Here is a 27714-nt window from a genome sequence, read left to right on the forward strand (position 1 = left end):
AGGTGCTGGGGACCCTCGTTGAGGGGGATCCATCCTCCCCTCAGCCCTGCGGGGCCGCCTCTTCCCGGGGGCATCTCCAGCTCCTGTCACCGCTCAAGGTCAATGCCATTAATTGCCGTGAGTTATTTGGGCGTTAATGGAGATGTCTTGAGCGCTTCCACCGCCACCGAGGCTGCCAGGAGGGACGTGCTGGAGCTTTCCTGGGAGAGGGACACGGGGAGGCACCTGGGGCTCGCTGCGGGCAGGAAAAGCCGTGCTGGGAATGGGGTCTCAACATTCCCGCTGGGCATTCCCAAAATTCCAGCTCTCACACGGCTCCAGCAAGGCGGGATGGAGGAATCCCTCCCCAGCCGTGCTGGGAGCACCTCCAGGCCCTGCAGGAGCGCGCCCCGGGATGTGTCGAGGGAGGGAAAGGGGGGACTGATCCCCCACCCGGGGGGGGGGGCACAGGGGGTCAGCCCGCAGGGTGGGGGTGACACCAGGGCTGGCACAGAGGGGACACAGGTGTGACACAGGAGTGACCAAACCCTGTGGCCGCTCCTCTCCTCACTCCCCCGTGCCCCCAGGGGGGAGGCTCTGCACCCCCCAAATTTCCCCATCCCTTTGCTGTGCCGCCGGGGCAGGGCCGGATCCCACCCCCCCCCTCCCCGGGGCTGTTCGGGGTGGGGAGGAGGAGGAGGAGGAGGAGGAGGAGGAGGAGGAGGAGGAGGAGGAGGAAGGCGCCTCCCCTCGCTGCCGCCCAGCGGAGCCGATGCGGCTCGGGCCGGGCACCGGAGCGCCCAGCCCGGCCCGGCACAGCCTGGGGGGCCTCGGCAGAGCCCCCCTCACCCCCGCGACCCTCCGGCCCCCCCGTGCCCGTCCATCCGCCGGCAGCACGGGGGGCACCCCCTGTTTGACGGGACCCCCTCCTTGCGGCGCTCCCCGGGGTGCCCCCCCCCCAAACTTTGGATTGCGGGGACTCCTCCGCCGAGCTGCTCCCGCCGCCGATTAATCGCATCTGCCTGGGATTAATTATTCACCCGCCTCTGGCTTGTGGTGGTTTTTTATTTGTTACGGTCTTGTTGTTTTCTTTTTTTTATTTAATTTTTTTTCCGCCTGTTTATCTTTTTCCTCTGGAGGAGCGCGTTAATTCCGATTTTTTAAATATTTTTTTTTTTGGCTTCCCACCGCCCCCCATTTTATTTTAATTTTTTTTTTTTTTCACCTCTTTGGAAGAACAGCGCTTGGAATTCTGATTTTTTTCTTCCCGTGCAGGGGAGAGCGGGGAGAAGGGGGAGGTGGGCTGGCGACCCGCACCCTGCAGCATCATCAGCATCATCCTCATCCTCCTCCTCCATCGGCACCTCGGGGCCGCTTTTACCTCCGGGAGGGGGTTCCACGTGCTCCGCTCCCCCCGCTCGCGGCTCCTGAGGAGGAAGAGGAGGAGGAGGAAGAGGAGGGGGAGCCTCCCCCGGCGCTGGGCGCTCCCCCGGCCGCCCTGCAGCCCCTGGGGCGGGGAGGGGAGGGGGGAATTGCGGCAGCTCAGCTTTGGGGTGCGGGCTGGGCTGGGGAGGGGCGGGGGGGAGCGGGGATGGGGCGCTCCGCTCGCTGAGCCGGGGAGGGGGCAAAGCTGAGCCCCCCTTTACCTGAGCCGGTTCCCCCCCTCCCCCTCCCCAAATTCCCAAATTCCGCCGCTCCTGCCTCGCACGTGGTTGGATTTAGGGGGATTTCTGCGATTTTTTTTTTTTTTATTTTTTTTTGGGTGCTTGATTTGGATTCCTTTTTATTATTATTATTATTGTTATTTATTATTTTTAAATTTTTTTTTTGCCGCCGTGCGGGGGTGCCTCGGGTGGTTTTTTTTCCCCACCCCCCCCGCCTCCCCCCGCGGTTTTGGGGGGTTTTTTTTGGCTGTCCCCCCACCTTTGCAATGGCCTCTCTGGAGAAGATGCTGCCCGGACCGGCCGCGCTGCTCTGCTGCCTGTGCTCCCTGCTGCTCCCCGGTAAGTGCCGCCACCGGGGGAGACGGCGGGGGGCAACATTTATAAATATATCTCTATATTTTACACGTCTGCAATAGCGGGCTTTGCACCATCTGCCCCGCACACCCCCGGGGCACCCTCTGTGCCCCCCTCCCTCATCTCGGCCATCCCCTGCCCCCCCTCCCGCCTCATCTCACAGCGAAATGGGTGAAGATTAGACTTTATTCCTGGCTTAATAAAATGACAGCTTGTGCTTGCGAGCGCCGGCAGCGGGCTGGGCTGAGCCTGGGCTGCCAGCAGGGTGGCGGGGGGACACAGGGGGCGAGGGGGTGTCCCCCTGTCCCCCCCCGAGTCTTGTCTCCTTAACGCAGAGCTGCTTTAGCGGCGGGATCAGCCTTTATCCGCTATTATCCACTCGCTGATCCCCCAGACCCGCAGCAGACACTTGTCCCGCTCTGTGCCGAGTTGCTGGGCCAGCCGAGCCTGGCTTGGCAGCGATTTGGGCTGTGGGGGCAGCCCCATCCCTCTCCTTCATTCTCCCACCCCGTGGTTTGTTTTGGGGGGGCTGCCGTGTCACCCCCGGGCTGCGGTGACATCCCGGCCTGGGCGGTGACAGCCCCAGCACCTGCTGCCGGGGGCTGGGATGGGCCAGCGGGGCCACGGAGGGGCCACACACCCTGAGGGGCCCGGCCTGGCTCCAGTCGATCATTTCTGTGCCGCTTTCCATTTAAAATCGTGGATTTTTCACCCCGGCCGGAGCCGCTTTCCCCAGCCCGGCCAAGCAGAAAGCGGGGGCTGTTTGCAGCCTTGGGGGGACACCTGACCCTGGCCTCGGCCTCGAGGTGTCCTGGGGACACTGCCCGGCTCTGATGCTCCTCCAGGGGCTGCAGGGACCCCTGTGCCCTGTCCTGGGGACACTGCCCGGCTCTGATGACCCCCCCAGGGGCTGCAGGGACCCCTGCCCCGTGCCCGGCTCTGTGTCACACCAATAGCCCACGGCCAAGGCACTTTGGGGGCTCTCTCAGCATCTGCAGCACCCGAGGGGTCTTGGAGGAGCTTGAGGAGGGGAGAAATAAGGAGGAGCGGTGGAAAAAAAAAAATAAATCTATTGGGAGCATTGAAAGGGGCTGGAATGGATTTTCCACGCTGGAAATTCAGAGCCCGGAGGAGGAGCAGGGATGCTCCAGGGCTGTGGAGCCACACAACTTTCTGTGGCACCCTCGGGGGGTGGCAGAGGCAGCCCTGTTCCCGGGGGCAGGGTGTGCTGGCAGAGCTCTCTGGGAGCCTGCAGGGAAGCAGGATCTCTCCCAGTGCCCGATTTCCCTGGCTCACATCCCGCTGTCTGGGGCGGCTGTGGGAAAGAAACATCCCTATGGGAATAACGATCCATCAGGAACGGCCTCTGCTCTGCTGCAGGGGCTGGATGTGACCCCTCCCTTCTCCCCATCCCCTTTCTGAGCCCCCCATCGCTGCTGGGACCCCACAAACGGCTCAGGCCTGGGGGATGCCCTGTCCCCTGTCGCCGGCGGGTCCCGGTGGCAGCGGTGACACCGCGAGGTGGCCCAGGGTGGCCTGTGCCAGGGCTGGCCTGTGCCCACCCAGAGGGAAACCTCTGCCAGGAGTTTTCAAGCTCCTTTCAGGACTCGCAGCTGCCCTCGCTGGCCTTTGGTGGACAAATAAAGGTCTCAGAGGAAGCCGGAAAAAGGCGCTGAGAGCTCCAGATTTCTCCGGCGTTCGCGGGGTCAGCCCGTGGTGAGGCAGTGCCCCGCTCTCCCTGCTAGGAGGATTTAATTCCCTTTTATTTTCCCCTTTCCCCTTGTTTTTTTTTTTTTTTTTTTTTTTTTTTTAATTTTATTTAAGAGCAGCCCTCCGTGCCAGGCTCACTCCTGCTGCGCTCCCCGGGAGCTGCTTGGCCGAGGCCCCAGATCAGCTGCTTCCAGAAATCCGGGGTTTTTTTTTGGTTTTTTTGGGGGTGGGATGGCCCCAGGGTGGCTCCGAGGGCTCTCAGGATGGACAGATGGACAGACAGACAGATGGACAGACGGGCATGTGGAGCGTGGGGGATGCTGGTGGTGGTGTCTGCTCGGTGCTGTTGTGTCGGGACCTGTTGGGGGAATAATTGATGGCTTTGTGGGATGATTTGAGCTGTGTCTGTCGGGTTGAACCTGGACTCTGCATCTTCCCTCAGCTCCCTGCTGCGTGCCTCAGTTTCCCTGCTCCCAGAGGAGCCTGGAGGCTCTGGAGTGCTTCAGATGTGCTGGGGTGCTCATAATCTGCTCTTATGCTGTCCCAGCATTCCGGGCAGGTTTGGGGTGCTGTGCTGGATCCTACATCCCACCCCACCCCATCCCATCCCACCCCACCCCATCCCATCCCACCCCATCCCACCCCATCCCATCCCATCCCATCCCACCCCATCCCATCCCATCCCATCCCCATCCCCATCCCATCCCACCCCACCCCATCCCATCCCACCCCATCCCATCCCCATCCCACCCCATCCCACCCCATCCCATCCCATCCCATCCCATCCCACCCCATCCCATCCCATCCCATCCCACCCCATCCCATCCCCATCCCACCCCATCCCATCCCATCCCATCCCACCCCATCCCATCCCCATCCCACCCCATCCCATCCCACCCCACCCCATTCCATCCCCATCCCACCCCATCCCATCCCACCCCATCCCACCCCATCCCATCCCATCCCATCCCATCCCATCCCATCCCATCCCATCCCATCCCATCCCATCCTACCCCATCCCACTGCTGGGCTGTGCTGCTCTCCCCGTGTATCCCATTCTCAGCTCTCAGGAAACGGGGATCCCATTTCCATCCCAATGGGATCCCAAATCCCATTCCCACAGCCCAGGAAAACGGCACTGGGGATAGAGGATTGGGGTCCAGGGCTCCATCCCTGTGGGGTCTCCACCCCAAGCCCCACGGCCGTGGCTCTCAGCCTCTCCCACTCGGGGGTTTTCAGGCCAGCAGGTGGAGATGTGCCATAACGCGCCGGGAGCTGGGAACCCACACCCGGCTCCGCTGCCTGACACCGGGAATTCTCCCCGGGAGCAGCTCCCGGTGTGTGCTGGGCTAACGGTCCCCAAACCGGGATGGGGTCGGAGCAGCGGAGCCTTCCCAGGAGCAGGGAAGGGGTAATAGGATTTTTGGCAGGCAGGTGAAAGGAGAGGCCTCTGAGCACAAGTTTTCCCTTTGGTGCCACAGGAAAAAAAAAGGGATGTGCAGGGATATTCCTGTTGGATTTTGGCTCTGGAGTGCCCTTGTGTGACCCCAAGGCCTGTTCCACCCCCCCGCAACCCCAATACCTTAAATCCCGGCCCCATGCTGGGAGTTAGGGCTGTGAAATTGGGCACCCCACTGGGAAATTGTCTTTTCTTCTATTCCTTTTGCCCTCGTGGTGTTTTTGAGGGAAGGGAAAAGGCCGAGGGAGATCCTCTGAGCAATGATTGTGGGGAGCACCAGCCACAGGGTTTGGGCCTCATCCAGACCTGTCCTTTTGGGGGAAACTGAGGCAGGGGATGGGGTGGCAGCACCCTCTGGCTGGGGATTGCTCAGGAATTTTTGGAAACCTGCCTATTTCCTTGAGATTTAAAAAAAAAATGCTACTCTTTAAACCACTCCAGCTGCTGAGGTCCCTCTCCCAGCTCCTCTGCATCCTATAAAAGGCTCAAAAGAGGGAAAAACTGAGGATCCCCCACGTTCCATCAGCACATCCCAGCTCCAGTCCCTCTTGTGGAGGGGGCCAGGGGAATGTAGCATCATCTTGGGTGAGGGAAGGGCTGCTTAGACAGCAAAATCTGATTTTTTTGAGGGGCTCCTGCATTGCCAAAATGGTGTGTGGCAGCTGCTGGGTGTCCCCTCCCCGTGTGGCGCCCGTCACTGTCACCACAGGAGCGCCCCATCCATCTGGGAAAGGTCACTCCTGCTAATCTAATCAGGATCTTTGATGATTAAATATGTGGCTCTGCTAACGAGCAGCCCCCCAGGCAGGGAGGGAGGGAGGGAGGGAGGGAGGGAGGGAAGGGGCTGCTCTTGGGGTGGGACACGCTGGGATGGGGTTGGGGACACCAGTGGTGGCTCTGGGGATGGGATGTCCCCTGGAAGTTGTGGTGGCAGAAGGAGGAATGGTTCAGTGGGGTGCAGTGAGGGGACTCCTGCTGCCCATTGCCCGGGGGAAAGGAGGCTGGAGCTCATCTGGCTGGAAATGGGGAGGTCTGGGGTGGCACCAGCTGGGCCGGGGGGTTGGAGCTGTCACCTGTGCCACCAGCACCCCAGGGCTGGGATGCACATGTTGTTCCTAAGGATGTGCCCCTCCCTCTCTTTTCCTTGAGCTGTTCCCTGACCTGTTGCTGCTCCTGGCCTGTTCTGTGTCCCTTGTCCCCCCTCACCTCTGCTCTGGCCATGGGGAGGACACTACCAACAAGGGCAGCTCAATCTTCTGATTGAAGCCACTGTCACCTTCTGGTGAGCGTTTTCCCACCACCTGGATACTATTTGTCACCCTGGATTTTCCCTAAAAGCCCAAGCAGGTGCTGCTGGGGTGGCTTTGCCACCTCACATGGTGCTGTCACCTCCTGTCCCCTGCAGGAGTTTGGGTTTGCTCTGAGCTTTTCCCCAGGAATGGCAAAACTTGAGAACCAATTCATTTTTTTCATTAATTTTCCTTTAAGGAGAAGCTGTGTTTTTGCTCTGGAAGATAAATCAGGTTGGAAATGCAATCCCTGCTGCTGCCAGCTCAGTGCGGCTGCGGGATCAGCTCCTCTCCTGGAGCAGAGGAAGGGGAGGAATTCCAGCCGTGTTTGAGCTGGTACCAGTCCCCAGCCCTGCTTTTGGGGGTGCCTGGGGCTGATGTTCGACCCCAAACCTGAAATCCGGGGCTGGATTTCCCTTGGGTGCCTCTGGAATCCAAGCCGGCTCCACCACGTGTCACCAGAGGGAAAGGAATGAATTATTCCAATTACATCCAATCATTCTGGAAGGTGTTGCTGGGCACAGCCTGGAGGTGTCAGGGAGGGCAGCCTGGGGGGCAAATTCAATGTTCAGAGGGTGCTGGGAGGATGCTCCTGCTCCTGGCCGTGCTGGGAAGGGATGGAGAGGGGGACATGTGGCTTCAGGGATGTCCCTGCATTGTCACTGTCCCCACACTGGGGTGCTGAGGGTTTGTCCCTCAGGAGCTGCTGTCCCTGTCCCTGATTCCCATTTCTGGCTCCCCACGGTGGTTTTGGTTTTTTTTTTTCCCCCAGCCCAGCAGCCACCATGGAACATTCTGGGGCTGCCCTATTTATCCCGGGTATTTCCCCTCCTGTTGCTTTCTGGACGTTCATAATCAGCCACTTCCCTGTTCCTTTATTTATCCCCCCCTCCCCTTTTTAATTAATTTCTTCCTTTCTCTCCCTCCCCTGGAAAGGCCTTCTCCTCCCTGTCCCCCAGCCTGTCCCTTGCCATGATTTGTGGAAATTGCTCTAAAGTAGCTGCCGTGTAAAAGCCTTGCTGGCTCCAGGAATTTATGGCAGGCTGTGCCTCTGCACGGCACATCCCATTTAGCCCATATTTATTTATTCCTTTAGGTCCCTGGTGTGTTTTTTCTTTTTTTTTTTTTTTTTTTTTTTTTTTTTTTTTTCCTCTTATTAATTTTCTGAGGGAAGCACAGCCCTCAGCACTGCTGGGGTGGTTCCCCTTTTGCTCAGTGCTGCTTCTTATCCCCGTAAGAAAATCCCAGGATGTGTCCCACCAGTGTTATTGGATTTTATTGCTGATAGAAAAGCCAGGCTGGACTTTTGGGAGAGGGAGAAATCTCAGGGATCTACAAGAAAAGAGCCCAGCAGCCACAGCTCCCCTGTGCTGGAGAATCCACATTTGCTGCTCCAGGAATCCAACCTCAGCACTCCATATCCCATCCAGCTCCCACTCAATCCCCACCCCAGGCTGATTTTGGGAAGCTTGAGCCAGTTTAGCCTCTGGTGCCATGGGAATCCCCAGCTCATCCCTGCTGTGGACAGATCCAGGAGCATCCCTGCATCCCTCTCTTCCCACGCCGCACGCCAGGGGAAGGTGATTCCGCATTTGTAACAATTATTCACTTAATTGAGTTCCAATTAGCTGGGACTGGAGATGGAGGCTCTGGATGCATCAGAGGGAAGAGGGAGCTTGTTGTCATTTATGTCACCAAAACCAATTTCCAAGGCTCTGCCTGCAGGGAACGTTTTGGAGATTTCCATGAAGGATCTCTCTGGATTTTCTGCTTTTGGTTTGTATTTAGTTCCTGGATTTTTGTTTTTATACCCTGGAGTGGAGAGTGTGGAGTGGAGAGGGGCACATGTTGGGGCTGGCTGGGTTTTGGGTGGAGGCCTGGAGGCTTCTTTTCTCCCTTTTTGTTGGTTTTTTAGGGTATCTGGAGGTGCTGACCCCACTGGGGTGTGAGTGTAGGGTGGCAGGGGTTGGTGCTGCAGGATGAGGAGGGGAGGGATTCCCAGGAGGAGAAGGGAGATCTCTGAGCCTGACCCTTCCCTGGGAGCTGGGACCACCTCCAGCTGTGGGAATATCCAGCTGTGGGAGCTCCAGGTGTGGGGCATCTCTAGAAGCTCCAGATGTGGCACACCCCAGGTATTTGGGGCCACCCGTTTCCCCTTTGTGCTTGGATGGGGTGGCAAAGCCTGAACCAGCAGATTTTGGGGCTTGTCCTGGGATCCACGGGATGCTCAGGGGAATGAGGTGGAAGCAAAGAGAACTGAGATCCATGCTGGTGTCCAGAGGGGAATAGCCAGGCTGGACATCCTCTTTGGGGGCTCCTGGTTCTCGGGGTTTTGGGGGGATCCATCACCCTCCTGATTCCTCTGGGCACATCCTGCCATCATCACCCTGCTCAGGGCTAACATCATCACCTTATCACCCTGGAATGGCACTGGATTTGGGGATAAGGGGGCACTGGTGGTGCTGGTGGGCACCAAAACCCTTCCACAGGAGCCCCAAGCTGGGGTGGAGCCCTCCGGGAGGGACAGTGACACCCCCTCCATCCCTCCCCGGGTATTTGGGGTGGGTTTATCACTGTGGCAGCTCAAGTCACTGCTTTGGGGACAACTCTCCTGCCTTGTTCCAAGCTGGGATCACCACGGCAGCCTGGCAGGAGCTGTGAAAGCCAGGACTAGTGTCCCACACTCCTTGGAGCTGCCTTCAATCCATCGATCCACAGCGCCACCCATTAACATCCAGAGAGGTTTTAACCCTCCTGGGCTGACCTCAGACTTCCCCTCCCTCCTCTCCAGGGTGTTTTTCCCTCCATAAGTGGGGCTATAGGCCCGGGAGCCCCCGCTGTGTCCCGCGGGATAAGCCGGGATAAAGATCCCTATGCCTGGAGCGAGGCTGCAGCGATCCCTATGGCTGACAGCTGGGGCTGGGCTAAGCTGGGGCTCAGCTCTGCTGGGGGGTCTGGAGCAGGGAACAGGAGGAGGATGGAGGATCTCCAGCCTCGGGATAGCAGCTGCTGGGGGGTCTGGAGCAGGGAACAGGAGGAGGATGGAGGATCTCCAGCCTCGGGATAGCAGCTGGGAGCGGGGATGGTGGGAGCAGGATGGAGAGGAGCTCCCGTGCCCTGTTTTCTGGGAATTCAGGGCAGGAGGGGAAGGTGATGGGGCTGGGGGCTCAATCTGGTCTCTCGTGTGTCCACCAAGCCCAACATCCCCCGCACCAGGAGTGGGGATGATGATAATGATGATGATGATGATCTAAACCTGACGTTGGGGGGAGGCACAGGGGGATTTTGGTGCTGTTTTTCCCTCTTGGACTGGGTCTGGAATTTAAGGCTGGGCTGGAGGGCGCTGCCCCTGTCCCCGTGTGCCCTCCCGGGTGGGCAGAGCAACTCGGGCACATCTGGCCCGGTGTCTGCGGCCGGCACGGGGCACATCTGGCGGGGCAGATGTGGGGCTGCACAAAGGGGTCACCAGCGCTGTGTTTATATCTCGTTGTGCCTGCCCAGGGCCCTCCCGGGTGGGCAGAGCAACTCGGGCACATCTGGCCCGGTGTCTGCGGCCGGCACGGGGCACATCTGGCGGGGCAGATGTGGGGCTGCACAAAGGGGTCACCAGCGCTGTGTTTATATCTCGTTGTGCCTGCCCAGGCTGCGGGTCCGGCCCAGGAGACACACGGGAGTCCCGGCCGGTCCAGGGTGGGGCTGGGGCTCAGCCCCGGGACGCCCCCAGGGCAGCGGGGATCTGGGCAGGCACGCAGAGCTGTGTTTTGGCTGCCAGGGTGGAAGGGCCATATGGGCCCCTCAGTGCCGGCCTAATAAACCCGGAATGCAGGTCAGGTGCTGCAAATCCCACTGGCCACAGCGGCAGCAGGGCTGCAGAGCACAGCCAGCCGCCAAGGCTTAACCCTTCTGGGCCCCAGACCCGGCCACAGGGGGACTTGAGGTCACCTCCCCTCCCGGGAGGGACACAGGAGCAGGGCAGGGGACAGTGGTGTGGGACTGCAGTCTACTGAGAAGAAAAGAAGAAGGAAGGAAGGAAGGAAAGGGGCAGTCCTTCCTTCCTTCCTTCCTTCCTCTCCTTCCCTCCTTCCCTCCTTCCCTCCTTCCCTCCTCTCCCTCCTTCCCTCCTTCCCTCCTTCCCTCCTTCCCTCCTTCCCTCCTTCCCTCCTTCCTCCTTCCCTTCCTTCCTTCCTTCCTTCCTTCCTTCCTTCCTTCCTTCCTTCCTTCCTTCCTTCCTTCCTTCCTTCCCTCCTTCCCTCCTTCCCTCCTTCCCTCCTTCCCTCCTTCCCTCCTTCCTTCCCTCCCTCCTTCCCTCCCTCCCTCTTCTCCCTCATCCCTGGAGCTGTTCTCTTGCCCTCCAGCCACTTTTAACCCACACCCCTCCATCCTTTAGTCTCCCTCCTTCTTTATTTATCCTTATTTCCCTTTTCCCCCCACCCAGCAGCTGCACCCACATCTCCGTGCCCCTCCTGCCTCCCTTCTCCCTCCCTGCTGTCCCTGTGGCTGATTCCAGGCTGGTTTAGACCCTCTCCTGGCAGGATGAGTTTATGGCCAGGGAAAGGAGGCGCCGCTCCCGTCCCTTCCTGGCTACAGATTAGAGCGTCATTTAAATGCATTTTGTCTGAGCAGGAAATCGCTTTCCCTGGGTGCCACCATCCGCCGGCGCTCGACTAATCACGGCCATCCCATTAATCTGCAGCCCAGCCTGGCCCTGCCCCAGCCGGGGTGCAGGGCTCGGTGACAGGGCCACCCTGCCTGTCCCCAAAACCAGTTTGGGATGGGGTTTTCCTCATCCTGCAATGCCCAACCTGTCGCTGGATGGACACTCACTCAGTTGGACTGTGAGAGCAAAAAAATAAAGAAGTTTATTTGGGATTTTGACTTATATGGTCTTTGGAGTTTGATCAGGGATTGGAGGATGCGATTGACACCTCTTTGACCTCACTGGTCAAACCAGGAGTCCATGGATTTGTCCTTCCCCCAGGAGGGAATGCACAGTTTTCAAAACATCACTTTTTGTTGATGTTGCAATGCGTGAGAACTCCGGTACAAAAATGTAAAACATCAGAAGGCTGAAAAAATCAGGACGATATCAACCCTCATTGTCCATCAGAGGAGGAAGGAGCTGGGTGCTGGAGGGGCCAAATTGCACCCAAATCCTGTGGCTTTGGCCCTCCCAGGGTCAGTGACAGTGGGTGACAGCGGGTGCCCCTCACCACAGGCACTGGGTGCTGCCTGGGGTGGCACAGAGCTTCTCCTGTCCCACACTCAGGGGTGACACCAGGGATTTTGCAGCACCTCAGGGATGGATTTGGCTTGGGGCTGTGCTGGGGATTGACTTGGGTGGGTTTTGGGGTGGATTTTCCCTGTGAAATATCCTGATCCTGCTCCAAACCCCAGAGATTTTGAAGGGATGAAGGCTGGTGCTGTTTCAGCCAGTGGGTTGAGCAAAGCCCCTTTCCCTAAACCTCACCCAAGCAGGTCCAGCTCATGGATCCTTTTCCTCAAATCATCTCATACCTTGGAAAAAAAATTTCCCTTTTCCCACTTGTTGGGCGTGCAAACGTTCACATTTCAGAGCAGAAAACAACTTCCATGACTCCCAGGAGCAGGAGGCCCCTCAGTGCTGGTATTGCTGAGCAGAAGGGCACCCATGGGTGCTGTCCAGGGTTTAGCACCTCTCCTGCAGCTCCTGGGGGATGGGAAAACAGGCAGAGGGAACGGGATGGGGCTGTGCCACGGTGGCAGAGGGTCCCCAGCATTCCCAAACCCCCGGGAATTCCCTCCCTGGCTCCGGGACAGTTTCCATCCCGGGCTGTGCACTCTGCCTGTCCCGTATCCAGCCCTAATCCTTTTATCAGCCCTCTAAGCTGCTTAAACTCCCCTGTGCCCCTCAGCAAACACCTCCCCGGCTGGGCCGGGGTTCCTGCACCCCTCGAACCACAAGGAAAAAGTGGCTGGGGTCACTTTCAGGGCTGGAAAAAGCCTCCAGGTCCAGAAGCTCCCGTGGGGAAGGGGGCTGAGTCATTCCCGGCAGCGGAGCCGTCACATCCACACCTTTCCCCGCCGTTTGACACCGGCAATTTGGGCTCTGCCGCTCGTGGAGCCGCTTGGGAGCGGCTGCAATCAGCGCCGGGGATGGGGAGAGCTGAGGGGAGCGGGGGCTGGATCCAGCCCTCCCGGGAATTCTTGGCAGCCGCTGGAGAAGGCAAAGACCTTGAGATGTCTTCCAGGCTCCGGCAGCTGCCAGCAGCACAAGGCGTGCCGGGCTCTGGCCGCCTTTCCCAGGGACATTTCCGTGGGTTTTCCCTCTGTTTACAGCGAGTATTGGGACCATTCCGAGGGGCTCGGGCAGCTCTGCCCCTCGGCTGGCAGGGGCTCCCTGCTCTGCCAGTCCTGGAGTTGTTTTTTTACAGCAAAAATATCCAAAATGAAGGAAAAAAGGGGCCCTGGGGTTTTCACAAAGTGGCACCAACATCATCTGTGTCACCTTTCCAACAAGTCTGGAAAAATGTGGTGTTTTATCACATGGGGACAGCACAGTGTGGGTGGCACCCCTGGGTGGGTGACAGGGGACAGACTGGTTGTGACACCACCCTGAAGGCAGGTGAGGGGACAGAGCAGGTCTGAGGGCTGATTTAGCCACCTTCCCTTGGAGATGTGGGAGCTGGAAGCAGAAGGAAAGCCTTGATGATAATAAATATGTGGTGGGATCTGCCAGCCAAAAATTCACCTGGATGTCACTTTTGGTAACGAGCCTCGAGAGAAACTCAGGATCTGTGCCTTGGGAAGCTGGGATGGAGCTGGGATGGGGCAGGGATAGGGCAGGGATGGAGCTGGGATGGAGCAGGGATGGGGCAGGGATGGAGCTGGGATGGAGCAGGGATGGGGCAGGGATGGAGCAGGGATGGGGCAGGGATAGGGCAGGGATGGAGCTGGAATGGGGTAGGGATGGAGCAGGGATGGAGCAGGGATAGGGCAGGGATGGAGCAGGGATGGCGCAGGGATAGGGCAGGGATGGAGCTGGGATGGGGCAGGGATGGAGCTGGGATGGCGCAGGGATAGGGCAGGGATGGAGCTGGGATGGGGCAGGGATGGAGCTGGGATGGGGCAGGGATGGGGTAGGGATGGAGCAGAGATGGAGCAGAGATGGAGCAGGGATGGGGTAGGGATGGAGCAGGGGATGGGGCAGGGATGGATATGGGATGGAGCAGGGATGGAGCAGGGATGGGGCAGGGATGGGGCAGGGATGGAGCAGGGATGGGGCAGGGATGGAGCAGGGATGGAGCAGGGATAGGGCAGGGATGGAGCTGGAATGGGGTAGGGATGGAGCAGGGATGGAGCAGGGATAGGGCAGGGATGGAGCTGGGATGGCGCAGGGATAGGGCAGGGATGGAGCTGGGATGGGGCAGGGATGGAGCTGGGATGGGGCAGGGATGGAGCTGGGATGGGGCAGGGATGGAGCTGGGATGGAGCAGGGATGGAGCAGGGATGGGGCAGGGATGGAGCTGGGATAGGGCAGGGATGGGGCAGGGATGGGGCAGGGATGGAGCTGGGATGGGGCAGGGATGGAGCTGGGATGGAGCAGGGATGGAGCTGGGATGGAGCAGGGATGGAGCAGGGATGGAGCAGGGATGGAGCAGGGATGGAGCTGGGATGGAGCTGGGATGGAGCTGGGATGGAGCCAGCCCTGTTCCTGTGAAAGGCTTTGTGCTGGGTCAGGCAGTGCTGGCGTGGGTGACCAGCACTTCACGAGGCTGGATGTGGCTTCAGCACAGCCCACCCCACACCGAGGGTGGCTTTGGTGATCATCCTGTCCAGGGAGGTACTGCTGCCAGCAGGGAACAGATCAAACAAGTCTCTGTTGTGTTAAGCTCCAGAATCCATTTTATTTCCCCCCTCACCCCGAGGCAGGGAGGGAGGAGAAGGCCAGGAGGCCGCAGGGGCAGGGTGGTGGGGTTTTTTTGCGTATTGCAGGGGAGGACTCTAGGGTTTGGGTCAAGGGAGCAGATAACATAAGGAGAGTGAGATCAGATTTCACTGATTTCCAAACGGGAGGATTCCAGTCCCGGGACCTTCTGCATTTTTGATTTGTGGGACAGAAACCCAGCCAGGCTCTTGCTGCCCTTCTCAGGTGTTTGGGTGCTGAAACTCCCACTCCTTGTTCCACTCTTCCCTGGCTCACTGTTCCCTGCCCAGGAGCTGCTCCAGAAGGGGCTGCCCGTGCTAACTCCACTCTCCCTCCCCTCTGCAGCCCAGGCCAAGGGTCCAGCCCCCAGCCCCGAGCCCGCCGAGCCCCCCGGTGCCATCCTGCTGCCCGTGAGCTACCGCCTGTCCAACACCCGCCTGGCTTTTTTCCTCAAGGAGCTGGGGGCCAGCCCGGGGGGGCCGGGCAACGGCAGCGCCCCTCTGCAGCGCTCCGAGCCCTTCGTCGTCTTCCAGACCAAGGAGCTGCCCGTCCTCAACGTCACCCTGGGGCCCTTCAGCACGGGGCTGGTGCTGCCCAAGGAGCACCTGCAGCCTTCCAGCACGCTGGAGGTGCCCGACCGCCTCACCGTCAACTGGAAGGTGCGCGCCTTCATCGTGCAGCCGCGGCTGGTGGCCAGCCAGCCCGTGGTCCAGGTGCTCTTCTACGTGGCCGGCCGGGACTGGGATGACTTCGAGGTGACGGAGAGGTTGCCCTGCGTGAGGCTGCACGCTTTCCGCGATGCCCGGGAGCTGAAGAGCTCCTGCCGCCTGCGGGGCAGCCTGGCCATGTGCCTGGTGCAGGCCGAGCTGCCCCACGCCTGGTTCGGGCCCTCGGCGGTGCCGCTGGGCAGGAGGAAAAGCGCCCAGGAGAGCCTGGAGGTGGTGGCGGGGGAGAGCCAGCAGGCCGAGCTGTATTACACGCTGCACGCTCCCGACGGCGCCGGGCAGTGCCTGGGGGACGGCGGGGCTCGCCGAGGGCCGGGGGGGGCTCGCACCGAGGGGCCCACCCAGCACCCGCTGCTGCGCATCGGCAGCGTCAGCCTCCTGCAGCCCCCGGCCGGGCCCGCCCTGCAGGAGCATCGCCTGGACGGGAACGTCTTCATCCGCCTGCCCGACAAGCCGCTGAAGCCGGGAGAGGTGCTCAGCATCCTCCTCTACCTGATGTCCAACTCCACGGTGGAGCACTTCACCCTCAGGTGAGGCCCTGGGGGATGTGCGCGCTCCTTTTGCCGAGGGGTGGTTGTGGAGAAGCGGCTGTGGAGGGGGTGGGAGGGTGTGGTGTGTGCGTAGGATCTGCCGGAGGCTGGGGCAGGTCTGGAAGTGGAGCCAGAGCAATATCTGGAACGTGGGAATAGCTGCCTGCAGGAAGGGAAGTGCAGAAACTCAGGACTTCTGTACAACCAAGCAATGTGATTTTGCAGAAGCCATTTATTGTTCACATTAAGCTGTATTTGTGCATTCTAACACTAGTGTTCACGCCATCTCACGTTATTTGACTGGTTCCTCTATCTTGTCCGTGCATTCAGTGTGCCCTTTTCAGGAAATACGATTGCTTACAGTCCATCACTTCACAGGCCTCCTTTATCTAGTTCTTGCATTCTTGGTATTCTGTTTCTCAGACTCTTCTTAGTTATTTTAGCACTGTTTATGTCTCAGTAACCTGGACAAATTCCTGAGAGTTCTGATGAGAATAACTACAGGTGGTTTGGCTGGAGCACATTATGGCCTAAGGTGTTCAAAGACATTGCTACAGGGCAGGCCTGTCCACGCAGGACACCTCTGCACTGCTGCCTTGCCTCTCCCAGTGCTCCCAGTTGCTCTGGGATTCTGCCAGCAGCTGTGGGTTTATTCCCAGCCACTTTGGGGACATGGCCTTGGGGCTGCTGTGGAGTGAGGGGGATCCCCCATAGCCCCTCCTCCTGCCCCAGAAGCAGGTGGGAGCAGAATGGGGTGGTGGGCAGGAGGTGCTGAGAATCCCGGTGTGAGCAGGGGGGACTCCCATCACTGCATGTCCCTAAAGATGGGACACAAACCCTGGCCACACCCCTTCAAAGGGTATTTTCAAGTGTCCCTGTGGGGACACAAAGATGGGGACACAAACCCTGGCCACAGCCCTTCAAAGGGCACTTTCGGGTGTCCTGTGGCCTCTGGACCAGCAGGGAGCACCTGGAGTGGGGGATGTGGTGCTCCAGGCTCTCCTGTCCTTCACCCCAGGGATGCCCAATGCCACAGGGGTGTTACTGCCCTGGGGCAGCACTGGGGGGCTGGGGATCCAAAATCCAGAATCGGAGGCACAAAATGCCATGAAAGAGGAGCTGGAACGAGCTATTGCTGCCAGCCTGGATGGTGCTCCCCACAGCCTGAAGGGATCAGGGGAAGAACTCCTCCTGTGCCATGGCAGGGTGTCCAAGGGGATCCAGGAGTGCCTGAGGGTGAGGATCCACCCCTGACTGTTGCTCTCTGCAGGGTGAAGGCCAAGAAAGGTGTGAACCTGCTGAGCACCAAGTCCAGGAGCGGGCAGTGGCTGGTGAGCTCGGAGCTGCTGACGGGTGGCAAACACTCCACTGCCACCGTTGATGTGTCCAGGGTGGAAGGGGCCGGGCCCAGGTAAGGGCTGCACCTCTGGGAATGCCAGGGAAGTGCTGGGATGTGGCCTGGAGCACTTCTCTGCTCCCTGCCTGGGGGAATGTGGGTGGCTGCAGTGCCGTGTGGGAGCTGAGCAGGGGAATGTGAGGATTTTAAGGCTGAGTTGTGAGGCTATGGAGGATTCCTTAGTCTGGGGTGGAAGAATTTTGATTTTCTTATTAAGTTTTAATGCTGTAAGAAGCAGCAGCTCCTTGCTATCTATCCTGGTGTCTCTTCTGAGAAGGAAGGAGAGCAAGGCAAGGTCTCATCTGAACCCTAAAGTGATGGGTGAGTGTTGGATGGAGAGCAGGATCCAAGTCAGCACCTGAGACAGGCAGTTCTGCCCTGCTCACACATTCCTGGGACTCTGGGAAAGGCTCAGATCAGCTGAGGAGAGCCCTGGGGATGGAACTGAGAATGATCTGAAGGAGGAAGGAGCCACAAGGCCAAGCTGACACCCCTGGAGGATTCTCAGCCTGAGGAAGGGGAGATGTGAGACTGGCAGGACAGGGCAGGCGAGGGCAGGGGATGGGCACAGGGTCAAAAACAGCAGCAGGAATGGTTCTGAAGTGCTGGAGAACAGCAGTGATATCTGTGTCACTGTGCCCTGGGTAAAGGCACACAAGTGTCTCCAGGAGCTGGGTCAGAGCAACTTGATGTGCTCAAGGCATTCCTGTCCTCTGCCATGGAAATCTCCCCACATGTCTCTCCTCTATCCCAAAACTGAGCTAAGTTAGGGCCAGACCCTTGGAAAAAAGAGCCCCTCAGCTCTGCCTGCTCTGGTGTGACCTCCATAGCTCTGCAGAACCCCTTTCTTACCAGGAGGGTGGATTTCCCTTTGCCCCAAAATGCACCCACAGCATCCAAACCCAGGGCCCCATGGCTGACCCAGGAGTGTCCCCAGGGCCACCAGGGCCACCCTGTCCCCTGCACGCCCACCCCAGAGCAGGGAGACCAGAGCTGCCAGCAGCAGGATCCTCTCCCCCTTCCCCCTCTCCCGCTGCCAGCACTGCTTCCAATCAGCCTGCATAGGTTAGAGACGGGGGAGGAATTTAAAGTGATTACAATCACCTTTTAGACAAACAACTCCATCAAATATTAACGGAATGGAGAGGATGAATGACTCCGAGCCGTGTTGCCCTCCGGGCTGTGCAAACAGAGGAGTTGCTGCGCTGGGGCTCTGGGGGCTTTTGGCAGAGCTGGCTGTGCAGGGAGGGGCTGTGAGTCCTGAGTTTTGGGGTCAGAATGGCCAAGTTGGGGTGTTTTGCACCCCAGCAGCTGTGTCCTAAATTGTTCTCCCGCAATGTGGGCAGCCTGGCTCTTGTCTCAGCTTGAGCAGATGATGCTGGGGGAGGGCAGGAGATGTTGCTGGGCCTGGCAGAGCTCCTGAGACACCTCGGGGCACCCCATGGCCAGGAGTCCAATTGCCACAGCACCTCTGGCTCTGCTTTGTCTTTGTACTTGCCTCTTCCCAGCTGGGTTTGATACTCCTGGCATTGTAAGAGCAGCCAAATCTGCTGTTCAGACCCTGTGGCCTTTGGTGATTCCCCTTGAACCCCAGGGCTGCCCTGGGGCAGAACAAGACTCCCGCAGCCCCTGTGGACCAGCTCCACTGCAAAGCCCATCACAGCTGCTGTGGGATCAGGGAGAAGGGAGCAGGGAGCAGGGCTTGCCCTGGCCTGGAGCAGCTCCAGCTTCCTGCTCTGCTCTCTCCCTGTCACTCATTAGATATTGATTAGAGAGAAGCCTGGCTGTGCCCTGAATCCCCAGATCGATGGGACCTCCTTGGTTGCTGCTGCACTGAGATGAAACTGGAGCCAGTCCTGGCTTCCCTTCCACTGGAATTTCACTTTTCCTTGCTGGCTCTGGGGGCCTTTTACCAGTGCTGTGGTTTGTGGAGGCTCTGGGGTTTCCTCCAGGGATGTTCAATTTTTGGGGGGCAGGGAAGTTTGACTCGGGGCAGGGTTGAACCCTGAGTCACTCCAAGGATTTGAAGGGGAGAGGCAGAGCTGGGAGGGCAGGATCAGGTCTGGGGAGGTTTGACTGTAGGGATGGGGGGGTAGGAGTGATTTATGCTGCTGCTGTGGGGCTGTGTCCAAGCCATGATGCAGATGGACATCAACCTGTCCATTAGTCTGGCACCACGTGCTGGGTTTGACATCCTCTCCACCCTGTCCTGCCTCGGGGACACCTCAGGGGTCACTCCCTGTCCTTTAGCTCTGTGTCCTGCTGTCATCAGCCCTGGCATTGCTGTGTATTTGCTGAGCTGATGGAGGTATGGATAGAGGGATGGATGGATGGATGGATGGATGGATGGATGATGGATGGATGGATGATGGATGGATGGATGGATGGATGGATGGATGGATGGAGGGATGGATGGAGGGATGGAGGGATGGATGGATGGATGGATGGATGGATGGATGATGGATGGATGGATGGATGGATGGATGGAGAGATAGATGGATGGATGGATGGATGGATGGATGGATGGATGGAGGATGGATGGATGGATGGATGGATGGAGGATGGATGGATGGATGGATGGATGGAGAGATAGATGGATGGATGGATGGATGGATGGATGGAGGATGGATGGATGGATGGATGGAGGGATGGATGGATGGAGGGATGGATGGATGATGGATGGATGGATGGATGATGGATGGATAGATTCAGGGCTGTTCTCCCCTGATGGTTCTGTCCACCTCCCCTGTCCCCTGCCCATCCTCCCTCACAGCCTAGGGGACAGCCCTGTCCCATGTCTCAGCTCAGTGCTGTCCCACCTGCTGTCTGCACTGGAACTTCTTTCTCCTGTGACTCAGTTTCCCTGAGATCCCCTTGGCAGGGCCTCTAAAATCAACAGCTTGGGCTGAGCTCATGTGTTGACACTTATCTGTCATTCCTGAGTGCTCTGAGTGTGGGACACAGGGATCTGACCTGTGGGACATGAGTGTCCAGGCAGGAGCAGTAAATCCATCCACACTGCTGGGAAGATGGAGTCAGACAGACAAGGCCAGCACCAGCAGCCACCCACTGTCCCCCCAGGCCATGGCCACACACCCACCCTGTGATGTCACCCAGCAGAGCTGATGAAGATTTTTTGTCCTGCTAGGAGAGATGGTAAAACACATTTATCTCTCTCACTGGGGAGATTCCCATGGGAATCTGCAGGATCCCATTGGAGCAGCCTTTGCAGGGGTGGGGGTCAGTGTGTCTGGGTTTGGGTGGCACCCGCTGCACTGTCCCCCTTGGCAGCCTGGGGACACCAAGGACACCTGCTGGGGAATATGATGGCCTGGTGCTTATCCTGGAACCTGGGACAGCCACCTGAATGTGTCCCCTGCTCCTGTCCCCCTACCCAGGGATGGGGACTCCTCATCTGAGATCATGCAGCTGGATTTTGAGATGGAGAACTTCACAAGCCAGTCGGTGACACGCCGCATCATGTGGCACATCGACTACCGGGGCCGCAACCCCCCGCCCGACCTGGAGAAGGTGGTCACGGAGCTGACGGTCATCCAGAGGGACATCAGGGCCATCGTGCCCCTGGCCATGGTGAGCAGGTTCCTGCCCTCAGCTGTTACCGTTCTGAGGGGTCGGGCCCCCCTGGGGGATTGATCACCTGCCATATAGTGCCTCTCCATCCATCCATCTGTCCACTGATCTGTCCATCCATCCATCATCCATCCATCTGTCCATCCATCATCCATCCATCCATCCATCATCTGTCCGTCCATCCCTCCATCCATCCCTCCATCCATCATCCATCCATCATCCATCCCACCCACACCCAGGCCCTTCTCTGCCCCAGATGGGACAGGCTGGCCTCTGACACGGTGCTGCCCTTTCCATGCCACCCCCAGGACACAGAGATCATCAACACGGCCATCCTGACGGGGCGCACCGTGGCCATTCCCGTCAAGGTCATTGCCATCGAGCTCAGCGGTGTCATCGTGGATGTCTCGGCCATGGTGGAGTGCAAGTCCAACAACGAGGACATCATCAAGGTGGGTGTGGGGATGGGGAGGTCTCTCATGAGTGGCTGGGGTTCCTCCAGGACCTCAACAGCACCCTGGGCTGGAGTTGGTGGCTGAGCTGATGGGGCTCACAACCCCACCCAAAACCAAGGGTCATCTCCTGGGTGGCTCCAGTCTGTGCAAGCTTCTCCCTGGGGTCTGCTGGGAGAAGGACAAGGCACTTTGTCACTGTCCCCAAGGAGACCATGGGATGCTCCCACACTGGCAGCCACAGTGACTGTGGGTTATCACAACACTTAGTGCTGATAAGGGGAAATGCTGTTGCTGTTGGGCTGAGCTGCATGTTCCATCGCTGCCTGCACTCAGGCCTTGGAGTGACATTGATGTCCTGATTGGATCAGATGCTGAGCTGGGGACTGGCAAGATGGGAATGATGGAGGGACAAGAGGAGCTGAGGGGGAAGATCCAGGTGGGAGAGGTGCTGGTGGGGCCAATGCCAAAGGCTCCTTGCCCCAGCCACTGAGGCAGCCCTTGATCCTCGAACCCTCCAATTTTCCATCACCAGCCCTGTTCATCCATATACATTTTTCCATCCCTGAATAAATCCATCTGCCCACCTGCCCATGTCACTCTGCCACCATTTCCATCCATCCATCCACCCCCAGACATCATTCCCTTCTCCCGAACACCTCCCACCCCTCTCCCTGCATGCACCCAGCCAGCTCTCCCTTTCCATGTTCCCTCTGGGGTGAGCAGAGGCAGGAAAGGGGTCTGGATTCTCCTCTTTGCCCCAAGGGTGATGGCAGTTCCCTGTCCCTGCTGGGACACCCACCACAGGGGACATCCAGTGCCACAGAGTGCTGACCTGAGTTCTTGACTAAAACTCAGATCCATGGGATTTACAGGACCGGCTCTAATTTATGGAGCCCAGTCCTCCCCAGCGTGATAAAACACTGGAGCAATAATACACTTCAGGATGGACTCCAAGACACTTAAACTGTTTAATGTGCTGCCTTTCTGCTCATAAATCTACTGACACTCTGTCCCCAGACCTGGGGGGAGCAGGCACATGCCCAGGAGCCGGGATGAATAATGCAGGGAGCAGCCCTCTGGCCCCAGTTCTCATCCTGCTCGGAGCCCTGCGCAATTTCTCCCTGAGTTATTTGGTGTTTGTGTTGGAGCTTCATTTCCGAGGGAGCTCTCAGTTACCTGCTGAGATCGGGAAGTATGATTGCGGTGTCAGGGCTCCAAACCTGCTCCATAAATCACAGCTTACGGAGTGGGATGTGCTATCTGTTACTGTAAATAATTTAACGTGAGGGCGGGCTGGGGAGCTGGTGTGGCTCCCTGGTGGTTGCTCTCTTGTGTAATGTGGGATTTGTCCTGGGCTTGGTGTGGACGTGGCTCTCTGAAGGATGTGGTGGGAGAGCACGAGTGGGAGTTGTCGTGCTCATCTCCTTCTGTGGCGACACAGGGTGACGAAGGTGTACAGGAGGACATCATCACTCAGGGTCTTGGGTGGAAATCACCCCCTATTTTTAAAATGGGTAAAGGTGTGGAGTGACACACGGGTGGGAGATGCTTAACCTCACCTGTGCGTGTGACTCTTCTGAGAACCTCACACTCCACATCCCCTGGGGAATGCTCCCAGGAGCTCAATGGGACTGATCCTGCTCTCACCCACAGCCACCACCAGGACCATGGTGGCTCTCCCCACTCCTGGGGGCCTTGGAGAATGTGTTTCCCCTTGTCCCCATGCCTGTCCCTGTGCCAAGCTGGGATCTCCTGGCCACGGCAGCAGAGGCAGCGGTGTCTTGGCTGGGAGCCCAGGCAGCCCTCAACCTCCCTGCTCCTGACACCTCACTGTAAATCCGGGAAGTTTCCCCCAACAAGCTTCATTTCCCAGCTAATCTGCAGTCACTCCATCTTCGGGACAGGCCTGGTGTGCAGGGATTTTTTGTTGTCATAGTTTCAACCCCCTCCCGGCTGCAGAGCAAGTGGTGCCCAGAAGGAGGTGCCGGGGGCTTTATTAGCCAAGGTAATGCAAGCAGAGCCCATCGTGTTTATTGTGATAAATGGCACAATATCCAGAGATCCTCTGCTGCAGGATTCACCTGGGAGCTCATCTTTATTCAGACGCTGCCTCGCCACAGATGAGATTGTCTTGTCAGACTTGCTGAGCTGGTACCTCTGATAGGAAGACAAGGAACAAACCCTCCTGCTTGCCCTTCCCTCCTGTGCTCAGGGGTGTCCCCAGGAGCCCAGCTCCAGGGCTCTGCCTCCTCCACCAGCCCCAGGGGACTATGGACACCGTGCATGGGGCTCCTGGAGCTGCTGTACAAGCCAAACCCTGCTGTGGGCTCAGAAATGCATCTGGTTGCCCACAGGTGCTCAAGGAATTGGCTGGGAGAGAGCCAGGGATGCTGTCACCTCTGCTGTCAGCCACCTGCAGCCTGGCCTCAACTTTATCATCCACCTTTATCATCCACCAGAGAATCCAGGGATTCTCAACTGCTGGAAATCAGCTCTCCTGTGCTGTTTGAGGTGCTCAGTGCTGCTGGTTGAGCAAATGAGTTCTGTTCTTTTTCAGCATCCAGAAAATTGGATGCAATCTCTGACAGGGGATTGGGGTTGGGCTGTGGGGCTGCAGATGAGAGGTTGGAGTCTCCTTCTGATTGTCTTCTGCCACTCTGGCTGGGAAGGAGCTGTTGGCTGGTGACCTGAGCTCAAACCCTGGGAGGTGCTTCCTGGTGTCCCCTGAGCTCCTTAATTGGCTCAGGCGGGTGGTAATGAGTGACCCCCTGCAGGATGGATTTGTTTTATAGCGATTTCACTAATGGCATTTGCATTAGTGGGAATTTAAAAGAGGAGGAGGGAGAAGAGGAGCAGGAGGATTCACTCAGACCATAGGAATCTTGCTCTGGGGTGAGCAGGAGGGACAGGGACCAGGCACCAGTGGGGACAGGCACGAGAGGGGTCTGCACTTGCTGCCTCCTCTGGAGGAGACTTTGGGGCAAATTTCCAGGCTGAGCAATTTGCAACCTCTGTGAAGCACCCATGGGTGCCTCTAGCTCAGGGACAATTCAGTGTGGAGGCCAAAGAGAAACTGAGGCACCAAGTGGAGGTTCTTGGTCGGGTGGGAGAGAGTGAGGGCTGGCTGGAGCACCTGGGTCAAGGGACACTTTGCATGGTGGACACGAATCTGTGGATCTGTGCCGCAGGAGGATTTGGGTCAGGGGACACTTTTGCATGATGGACATGGATCTGTGCCTCAGGAGGCCATGGGCCAGGAGACACTTTGCATGGTGTAAACAGATCTGTGGATCTGTGCCTCAGGAGAACCTGGGTTGGGGAACATTTTGCGTAATGGACACAGATCTGTGAATGTGTGCCTCAGGAGGGCACGGGTCAGGGGACACTTTGCATGATAGACACGGGGTGTGGATCTCCCTCTGAGCAGGATTTTTGGGAAGAGGGATCATCCCTGCTCCAGGGGCCAGCATGAACCAGATTCACACCGGGCGACCTTCTGCTCTTCCAGCCTCCTGCCAAGATCTCAGCTATGCCTACAGGACCATCCACCCTCTCTTGCCCCACAGGTTTCCAGCAGCTGCGACTACGTCTTCGTCAGCGGGAAGGAGTCGCGGGGCTCCATGAGTGCCCGGGTCACCTTCACCTACGAGCACCTGTCAGCCCCGCTGGAGATGACGGTGTGGGTGCCCAAACTGCCCCTGCACATCGAGCTCTCGGACGCCCGGCTGAGCCAAGTCAAGGGCTGGAGGGTGCCCATCCTGCCGGACAGGAGGTGGGTGCTGAGGGGCTGTGCTGGTCAGACTGGGGAAGGCGAGGTGGAGGCGGTGGTCATGAGTTAATTGCCTTGCTCAGCTAGTTCATGTGAAGGTTTTAAAGGCGGGGGAGACAGAGGTGTCTCAGGGGGTCTTTGGTGGAAACGGAAGGGATCATGGACATGAGTTATGGAGAAGGAAAAAATTTCACAGGTTGGTGGAGAACATCCCTCCTTGGTGGTGGTCAAAAGTTCCCTGGATGAAACTGGGAACAGCCAAGCTCCAAAGTCCCTTTTTCGACATCTAAAGACCTCTAGGTGTCCATCCTAAGCAGAGAAACCTTATCCTCTCATTTGTTTAGTGGGCAGAAATGCTGGTGACCCTGCTGTTACCACTTCCTCCCAAATCCCTTGAATCCCTCATGGACAATGGGCGTCTTTTGCCCAGGAGACACCATTTTTTGGTGACATTGCATTTTTCCCTGATTGGCCACCTTTCTTGGGTAGGGGGCTGAGGACCCATGGTATAGGGAGCTTGGCAGCACTGCCTACCCACTGCCCTGTCCATCCATCCATCCATCCATCCATCCATCCATCCATCCATCCATCCATCCATCCCACAGGTCAGTGCGGGACAGCGAGCACGAGGAGGAGGAGGATGAGCGGAAGCAGAGCCGGGGCTGTGCCCTGCAGTACCAGCACTCCACGCTGCAGGTCTTCACCCAGTTCCACACCACGGCAGCCGAGGGCACGGGCCAGGTGGTCACCATGCTGGGGCCGGACTGGCTGGTGGAGGTCACTGACCTGGTCAGCGACTTCATGCGCGTGGACGACCCGCGGGTGGCCCACATGGTGGACAGCTCCACGTTGGCTGGGCGGGAGCCAGGCACCACCCTCTTCAAGGTACCCCTGGTCACCTTTCCCCGCTCTGCCAGCCTGGCTGGGGGTGGCAGGTGGTGACAGGAACCTCGTCCCCTGCAGGTGGTGTCCCCGCTGGTGGAGGCGGTGCTGGGCGAGACTTTGGTGACAGTGGCTGAGGAGAAGGTCAGCATCACGGACCTGAAGGCCCAGGTGGTCTCCAGCCTCTCGCTGTCCCTCCACCCCAGCCCTGGAAACAGCCACACCATCATTGCCCGCACGTCCGTGCAGCAAACCCTCAGTTTCTTCAAGCAGGTGAGGCCGAGGGGGCTTCCAGGCTTGAGGGGGAACTTGAGGTGCAGCCCCCTCCTCCTAAATCCTGCCACACAACACCCACTGTGCTCATGACACCCTGGTGACCCCAAAACATCCCAGAAACCTTCACAGAGACCTATGATCCAAGCTTGGGGACAGGACACAAAGAGGAAGGGATGGAATCCTATACAGCTCTTGGTAGCCACATCTGGCACCTCTGGGATTTGGGTTGAGCCTGGGCAAGCATGGGGAACATGGAGAGAAGAACAGGCTGAGGATAAAAAACAGGGAATGGTTGGAACAAGATGGATTATGGAGGGATAAAGGGTGAATTGTACAGAGAGGTGGATGGGGGGGGGATGGACAGAGGGGTGCAGGTGGGACTGGCCTCCTGCTGGGCAACCGGTGCCTGTGTTGGTCCCGCAGGAAGCGCTGCTGAGCCTGTGGATTTCCTACAGCGACGGCACCACGGCCCCCCTGTCCCTGTACGACCCCAAGGACTACAACCTGGTGGTGAGCAGCCTGGACGAGAAGGTGGTGTCGGTGACCCAGGACCGGGCATTCCCCTTGGTGGTGGCGGAGAGCGAGGGCTCAGGGGAGCTGCTGCGGGCGGAGCTGGTCATCTGTGAGAGCTGCCAGAAGACCAAGCGCAAGAGCGTCCTCTCCACAGCCTTGGCCACTGTGCGCGTCCACTTTGGCTCCGAGGAGGACCCCACCTATGACTACGACCACGTGTCCAGCAGGCCGGGGCTGGGGGAGGCCGGGGCCAGCACCACCCTGCGGGCAGAGGTGGACAGGAAAGCGGACCCCAGCGTGGACAGCCGGGTGTCCGGCGCATCTCACCCCACCGAGGACTTCCCCACCATCCCCACCGGCTTTGTGCAGGTGACGCGGGGGCTGACGGACCTGGAGATCGGGATGTATGCCCTGCTGGGCGTCTTCTGCCTGGCCATCTTGGTCTTCCTCATCAACTGCATCGTCTTTGTGCTCAAGTACCGGCACAAGCGCATCCCGCCGGAAGGCCAGACCAACATGGACCATTCCCACCACTGGGTCTTCCTGGGCAACGGGCAGCCCTTGAGGGCTCACAATGACCTCTCCCCGCAGCCCGAGAGCCCGGGGAACCCACTGGAAAACGTGCAGACCTGCTGCCACGGGGACCACCACAGCAGCGGGAGCTCGCAGACCAGCGTGCAGAGCCAGGTGCATGGGCGCGGGGACGGCTCCTCAGGGGGCTCCACACGGGACCAGAGCGAGGACCCGCTCAACTCGCCCACCTCCAAACGGAAGCGGGTCAAGTTCACCACCTTCGCCACCATGCCCTCGGACGAGCTGGCCTACAACTCCATCCCCATCGCCGACGAGGAGGACTTGGAGTGGGTGTGCCAGGACATGGGGCTGCAGGACCCCGAGGAGCTCCACAACTACATCCGCAGGATCAAGGAGATCGCTTAACGCAGGGGCAGCGGGGTCAGGGGCGGGAGGGGAGGGGGCTGCCACGCTGTGCCACGCCACGCCACGCCGTGCCACCACCGCGCCACCACGCTTCCCCGGGGCCGGGCACCCGCCCTCGGCTCCTCTTTCCGCACATCTCACCTCCTCACCCCGCCCTAAAGGCACCTCCACAGGTGCCTTTTTTCAGTTCTCGCCCTTTTCTCCCCCCACACCGGTTTTCCCAGGGGAGGCAGCAGCACACGCGTGGCCCCCCCAGAGGGGATGGGGGTCACAGCTCAGG

General features: G+C 58.8%; 1 protein-coding gene across 1 annotated transcript; it reads left to right on the forward strand.

Annotated features, from left to right (window-relative positions):
* Positions 1-549: 549 nt before the first annotated feature.
* Positions 550-27438, forward strand: TMEM132E (transmembrane protein 132E). The gene is made up of 9 exons (XM_083875381.1): positions 550-1982; positions 14704-15613; positions 16884-17024; positions 20408-20600; positions 20909-21052; positions 24622-24827; positions 25430-25709; positions 25788-25979; positions 26406-27438. Exons 1-9 carry the CDS (start codon positions 1910-1912, stop codon positions 27432-27434), a joined length of 3168 nt encoding a protein of 1055 aa, XP_083731507.1. The 5' UTR covers positions 550-1909; the 3' UTR covers positions 27435-27438.
* The last annotated feature ends 276 nt before the right edge of the window (positions 27439-27714 follow it).

The sequence above is a fragment of the Zosterops lateralis genome (genome assembly GCF_965231275.1).
Source record: "Zosterops lateralis genome assembly, chromosome: 19".
Classification (NCBI taxonomy): domain Eukaryota; kingdom Metazoa; phylum Chordata; class Aves; order Passeriformes; family Zosteropidae; genus Zosterops; species Zosterops lateralis.